General features: G+C 45.3%; 1 protein-coding gene across 1 annotated transcript; it reads left to right on the forward strand.

The window, feature by feature from the left end:
- The first annotated feature begins 3,850 nt into the window (after positions 1–3,850).
- Positions 3,851–5,805, forward strand: LOC127757856 (UPF0481 protein At3g47200-like). The gene has a single exon (XM_052283436.1). The coding sequence runs from the start codon at positions 3,864–3,866 to the stop codon at positions 5,541–5,543; it is 1,680 nt and encodes a 559-aa protein (XP_052139396.1). The 5' UTR covers positions 3,851–3,863; the 3' UTR covers positions 5,544–5,805.
- Positions 5,806–7,559: the final 1,754 nt, after the last annotated feature.

Genomic DNA, 7,559 nt, shown 5'->3' on the forward strand with positions numbered 1-7,559 from the left:
ATACTATTTTGGAATTGTATTACTTTCCGAGTATATGAATACTGTTGGTATTTCTTAACGACATTACTAGAAATGTAATTCCTAGCAATGACGCAAAAATACTTCTGGTATATTATGTTTACAGAGTTCATCCGCAAGCGCACGGATATACCATTGTAGCATTTCATCAGATAGTATTCCAAGGGTATCGTATTTATTTTATCCCGTGGGAAGATCATGTAGAGAGAACTCAACTAATAATTTATATATTACTTGTGATAATCATATTCTAAGCAGGGGTTAAGATAATCCAAGGGTAGAGTGACACACAAGCATTACTACTCATTCTCATAATAAATCATCTAAGCTAAGTGGAAAGAAAAGAGAAAGAAAATCTATTCCTATACTTCTAATATACACTTCTAGTTAACTAATGGCATAACTAATATACTAGCTAATACCCTCTATCCGATGCCCTCCTGGTACTTCGAGAAGCCACCCCTGACTGCCGAGTTTCTTACGACAGCCCGTCATGACCATACAACCGGGGCTAAATACGGAAGAATACACTCCCTAGGGAATTAACTTAGGATTATATACCGGCGCGGAGGAATACTCGTACTAAGCTGTCACCATCAGCGGCCCACCTCTCATCCGCAATATATAACCCCAAATAATGATATCCCGTAATCTAGACACCACGCCTAAACTACCAGATACTACTTTAATATCATTGTTATGACATAGAGTAATTGCATAAGCAAACATTATACTCGCATCAAAGCATCTCCCAGATAAGCTAGCCATATATTCAGTGTAACATGAATATAAAGTAAAGTAGGTACTCATATATTTGGAAAGTATTTCAATACCATAAATGTATTTAGAAGAGTATTCTAATAAAAGTACAAAGCTTACAAAAGAGAAAAGGAAAGCTGCTAGAGCCATACCCGAACTCTTCCGAAGGCTTCCGGACTCCTGATTTCTATTCTATTCCTATTCCACCAGCTAGATACTACTAAACTAAACTTGAGAGAAATGAGAGAGTTAATGCTTGAGGTGTGTGTTGAAGTGAAGAGAGTGAACTCCTAAAATAGGCAGGTAATGACAGTTATGGCTGTTGGATAGGTCGGTGATACCCTCCAACCACCATAGGGAGTGAATCTCCACCGTTCCCTCAAAACCCTGCATCCATCGGCGCTGGCATAGGTTTGGCCGAACCCCCTGGTTCGGTTGAACCCTGGGCTGGCCCAACCAGCCTACAAGTTGGCTGGTGACCTCCTTTGGTGTTCCTCTCTGTAGACTTGTGAATTTTGGCCCAATGTGTCGTGTTGTTTCTGAGTTCTTGGCCCATTCATACATAAGTCTGGTTCTCGACATCGTTCGATTGATTTATCGTCTGAGTTGATGTCGATTCTCCTCCACTTTATTATCATTCTCTGCAGAAATGTTAGTATACCTAATACTAGTAGAATATTATTATTCTAACAGGTATATGTATTGCAAGCATCACTAGTTCTCCTCTATTTTGTTAATATTGACGGTCGAAACTAATCGATAATGACCGTCAACAAATACCAACTTTATTATATTTCCGAGTTATATTTATTATGATGCTAGCTTATCTGGGAAATGCAACGGTGTGGGTATTTACGATGACTCTATGTCATGATGATGATATTAGAGTAGTATTAGTAATTTAAGTGTGGTATTTAGATTACTGGATATCATTATTTAGGATTATATGTTGCGGAAGCCAGGTGGGCCGCCGATGGTGACAGCTTAGTACGGGTATTCCTCCGCGCGTGTATACAGTCCTAAGTTAATTTCCCGGAAAGGGTACTCCTCCGTATTTTGCCCAGGTTGGATGGTCATGACGGATTGTCGTAAGGAACTCAGCAAGCAGGGGTGGCTTCTTCAAGCACCAAGAGGGCATCGGAAAGAGGGTATTAGCTAAGTAATTATATAACTAGGATGTATGTATAATACATATGTATAAATAGGATCTTTCTATATTCTTTCCACTTAGCTTACATAATTATGAATGAGAGTATAAATGCTTCTGCTTAGTGTCACTCTACCCTTTGAATTATATTAACCTCTGCCTAAACTTTGGTTATTACAAGTAATAATATAAACTATTAGTACGGCTCTCTCTATTATAATCTTCCCACGAGATTAAACAAATACGATACCCTTGGAATACTCTCGGGTGAATTGCTACAATGGTATATCCGTATGCTTGCGGATGAACTCTGTAACTATAATATGTAAGAAGTATTTCTGCACCATTTCTGGGAATTATATTTCTAGTAATGTTGTTAAGAAATACCAACAAGCATTTATGGCGCCGTTGCTGGTGAAGATTCATAAAAGAGATTACCAGCACTAATACTTTATATTACCTCTGTATAATCACTGTCCTTTGCAGGCTAACCTTGGTTGTTTTCACTTTTTTCTAGTAACCCATTACTATTCAGAGTTTATCCCCTCCCCCACTTCCTTAGCCGCCGCGTTGCCCTCCCCCTGGCTGCCACGTGCGCCTCCCCTCCCCAGTCAAGTCGGATTCCTCCCTCTCCTCCTCCCAATTTGAGTCCTAGTAGGACCCACATATTTTATTTCTCCCCTATATAAATTCCACCACCCTCCATTTTTTTTTCATTTTCGCCGCCGCCCAAGCCCTAGCCCTAGCCCTAGCACTGCTGCCGCTGCCCTAGCGCCGCCGCCATCGCCTGCTGCCTCGCCGCCGCCTCCCACCGTCATCGTCGTTGCGTCGCCAGTAATCTATTTTCCCTCTTCTTGTCATTGCTGTTGCCATTATCTATCTCTGTTCTAACTTATTCCATCCTAGGTTTTGACCTAGCGTCGCTGATGCCCAACGAGTTGCTGCGGACCGCCGTTGTTGTCTCCTCCTCGCCGATCGTCTCGGTTTGGTGAGGAACCTATTCATGATCTCCTGGTTTAGGTGTTAATTTTTTTAGCCTCGTTGTCGTAACCCTACTAGTGTTACCCGTCAAACCCTAGCCGTTACCGCTGCCGCTTGCCGGCTGCTGCCGCAGCCGCCTTGCCACCACCGCTGCCGCGCTAGCCGCCGCCATGTCGCGCGCCAGTCGCTGCTGCCACTGCGCCCCTGCGCCGGCTGAACCGAGCCAAACCGCCGCTGCCCTAACCGCGCGACGACGCCGCATCCCGAGTCGTTTAGTCGCTTTGGTGCACGCGAGTTGTTACCGGCCTACAGATTGCCTTACCGGGTCATTGGCGCTAACCGTGCTTTGTTGCCACTTTTGCCGCAGCCGTTCACAAAGCCGCTAAACATTCGTTCACGCATAGTTTTGCAGAAGTGATAGTTTGTTCGACCATTCAGAGTCGTTCTTTTGTTTATAGTCGTTCTGAGCCGCCGATACCGTTCACCAGTTCGGTTGACTGTTTGGATGGTCCTATGTCACGAAGTATTGGCTCGTTGAGTCGCTAATTGATGAGGCTTGCTTACTGGTGATATATTTCCATTGATCTATTTGTCTAGCCAACTACTGGCTCCAAATCATCTATAGTCAACTTAATAGCCAATTCATACAATAGTTACCTATAAACATATATTACACAATCAATATCTGGTCCAACCTGTCATACACACATGCATCCTGGAGTCTGTGCTGTAGCTGGCTACAAATCTGTAGCCCGCTGCTCTTATCCCTCCTCGTTTATCTCCTTAAAATATGTTTATTGCTGGCTTATAGTCTGCTATTATACCAGCTCTTATATAGTCTGTACCAATAATGTTCTAGAATTTGGACTGGGTAAACAGGATGCCATCTATATAAATGTCCGTTCCTTTCCCGATCTTCGATGAGCGCATTCCTCCAACAGACTCTTAGGAAATAGCCATGGAGCGTAGTGATTCCCACGACTCCAATCCAGACAAAGATTCCACTGAAGTTGCAACGGAGGAAATGCACATTTCCCGAGAATCCATTCGGCTCGTTCGGCAGGCCATGACTGCAGCTGCGGCTGCGTTGCAGTCCGTGCAGCCGAACAGACCAATTAGCAGATTGAGCGTAACCGACATGAACAGAAAGCTCTCCTCTTTAGACAGTGGCAGCTCCTACACGATCTTCCGGATCCCTGGCTATGTTCGCGAGGAGTACAAGAAGCTGTATGAGCCGCAGCTGGTGTCAATCGGCCCATACTTCCGGGGACAGGAAGAGCTCCGCGCCATGGAGCAGCAAAAGTGGCGCTACCTTCGCTCTTTCCGAAATCGCTACCAGCACCGGAAGAACGTATCGACGAGCGTCGCGCTCGATGATATCGTGGGGGAAGTTCGAAAAGTCAATGCGCTCGTCTGCTATAGCGAAAGGACAGGCATCTGCGACGACAACAACGATGACTTTGTGGAGATGCTGCTCCTCGACGGTTGCTTCATCCTCGAGTTATTGTTTAGGTGGGCCAAGCCGGGAAGTACTAAACAGCCTGACCCACTACGCGAGGTCGGCTGGGTCCTCAACTTGCTGCAGTCAGATCTCATCCTCCTCGAGAACCAGATTCCTTTTGCCGTACTTCGTGGCCTCTATACTCTCATCAACGGTAGTGACAGACTTCTTGTCGAACTTGTTCTCCAGTTTCTCAAGTCAAAGAGCACTTTCTTGTGCACACCACCGGATCCGAATAATGATAGACCCCAATTCGACCACTTAGCCTCTCAAGACTTCCACCATTTGCTCCATCTCTTTAACGACGCGTACGTGCCGGGGTCTCGTGAGACTGCATCTTCATCAGTGCCCGAGGGGTCTCTAGAGGTTGCATCGCCGGGGTTCGAGGGGTCTTATGAGACTGCACCTTCACCCGTGCCCGAGGGATCTCATGAGGCTGCATCTTCATCAGTGCCCGAGGGGTCTCTTGAGGTTGTATGTACATCTGCACCCGCACCCCTGGCTGAGGGGTCTGATGGGGCTGCATCTACAACCGTACACGAGAGGCGGAATGGCTTGCCGCCTCTGATGAAGATACCCAGCGTGTCCGAACTGCTCATGGTCGGCGTTAAGTTCGAGATGTCGCCCGGCGATATAACCCAGATAACATTCGATGTTAATAAGGGCATCATGAAGATGCCGCGCATCGTGATAGATCAGGCGGGACTGCCGCTGCTCATCAATCTAGTAGCCTTCGAGCAGAGCAGAGGTCACAGGGCTGGAACTCGAGAGCCTTTGACGAGCTACGTGGCGCTCATGTCGTCGCTCATCAAATCAGGAGAAGACGTTTCCATTCTACAGCGCAGCGGCATAATTGTAAACCTACTGTCCGACGATGACGAGGCAGCCATCAACTACTTTAGCCGTCTCGGCCAGGTGTGCACCATAAACTACCGTGATAACCTGTTCGCTGAACTGTTCAATCATGTGAACCGATACCATGAACACAAATGGAACAAGCACTTGGCGAAGTTTAAACGTGACTACTGTAACAGTCCACAGTCATTTGCCGCGTTCTTAGTCGGAATCATACTTACTTTGGCCTCCGTCTTCGGCGCAGTAATGGCCGGCTGCAATTATTTTAAGCCGAAAAAGTAGCGTGCAATTTGTGAACGACTACGACACATTTCCCCATTTTTGTTTGCAGTCCTTATTGGCCTGCTCGTTTTGTAATTAGTTTTTTTTTAATTTTTGCAATTAATATTCATTATTTCTGTTGTTGTCGTTGTCGTGGTGGTGTTGCTGTTGCCATCATTTTAGCATTGGTTTTGTTGTTGGTGCTGCTTCTCTCTCTCGATCCCGGATTGTAAGGTGGTGTTTGACTTGATATACTGTCTTAACTACTAGACGAATCATCTTTGGTCGGTCGACCAAATTCCACAATAGTACTGGTTCTAATAAAAACCGGGACTAATGTCATAGCCTGATTTTTCGTTTCAGGATTTATATATTATTTAATAAATTATTAATAGAATTTATATTAAATGTTCATTAATTTACAAGTGAAGTTAAATGTGAGAAATAAAATTTCCTAAACATAAAGCATGGCTGAATTTAATTGTATTAAATTCTCCATGATTAATTATACTCTCTGGAATTTTCTCGGATTTTTTAGAGCTCGATTCCTAATTTTAATAACACAAAGAACATTTTAGCAATTATTTAAATAATTTTTTAAATACTATGAGCGTCCAATTATTTTCAGAATTTTTCATGAAATTAGTTGAGCATTGGAAGTATTTTTAACAATTCAAAGATTATTTCAGTGATTAATTTAATTAGAAAAGTAATAAAAATCCAACTCCTCAGCTTGGGCCCTTTTCGGCCCATTCCCTCATCCTCTATCTCCCTGCAGAAAAGTCTGTTATGCCTCTGTTCGTCTTTAACCTCCAGCCGGCTATGCCAGAGCCCGATGCCGCCGCCACTCCTTCTCAAATCCGGCCTCCCCGTTGCTCTTCTTTCCAAATTAGTTGCGAGAATGAAATCCTCTCAATCTCCTCTTCTTTCCCCCAAGAAATTCTCAAAAATTTCTATGGAAATTCTTTCCAATTTCGCGGATCAACCTTTCCTTTTTACGGCGAAGATCCTAAACTTTACCGGAGCTTTTCCCGTCGATGTAGGCTCGATCCCGAGCTCCCGTGCCTATAAATAGAGCCCCCTCCCTCTCCTCATTCGGCCTCTACCTCTCCCTCTCTCCGCCGTAGCCGAAAACGCTCTCCCCGCGAGCTCCTTCTCTCTCCAAGCACCGGCCGCCGCTCCAGCTGCATCTCGCCGCCTCCTCGGTCGTCTCCGCTCTGTGCCGTCGCCACCATCGGGACCGCAGTGAAGAGATCCACCCCGGCCGCTAGTTATTTTGCGCCCAATCCCACCGGAAGTTGCCTGTCGTCGTGAACCGGAGCGCCACCGTCGCCGCCGTGCCTCCAGCCGCGCCGTTTGTCGTCCTCCATCGTCGCCTTCGGTCTCCGCCGCCGCCGTTGGGTTCACAAGAAGGAGAAGAAGACCGTCCATCACCTCTTCTTTGCCAAAGGTCGCCGGAACGCCATCGCCGTCATTGACCATTACCTTGCCGCCCTTCGGAGCTCGTCATCGGCCATCTTCCTTTGCCGTCATCGTCGCGTAAGTGGTGGTAAGGGTCGCTTTGATCCCCTCTCTCTCCCGGTGCTCTTCGTTTGCATCATCGTCTCGTGGTTCACCGGTAACCGCGGTTCCGTGCTCACCGGTGTCGATCTTGCGTGGCATCCTCGTCAGTGCCACCTCGTTGCCACTTAGTCCTCTCTGTCCACGTGGTCGCTTGCATGGCGTCCCATTTGACCTCTCCGGTTCAAATCAATCTAAGCCATCCAATCTTAATATAAATCTAGTTATCTCTTATCAGTGACATATTATTCCTTTTTAAATATATGTCATCTACCAAAATATGATCTAATCTTTTTCCGGGGATGTTTAATCTTTTATCTCAGTTATAAATTATTTGTAAATTATTTAATTAATTTGGAATAGTATTTTCTTTAATAGGTCTAATTGGAATTAAATCTTGTAAAATTTATAACTAGTTTAGATGAAATCGGAATGAGGCCGTTCAAGTCTATAAATTCATCTAAAATCATGATCTAC

The sequence above is a fragment of the Oryza glaberrima genome, chromosome 12 (genome assembly GCF_000147395.1).
Source record: "Oryza glaberrima chromosome 12, OglaRS2, whole genome shotgun sequence".
Taxonomy (NCBI): domain Eukaryota; kingdom Viridiplantae; phylum Streptophyta; class Magnoliopsida; order Poales; family Poaceae; genus Oryza; species Oryza glaberrima.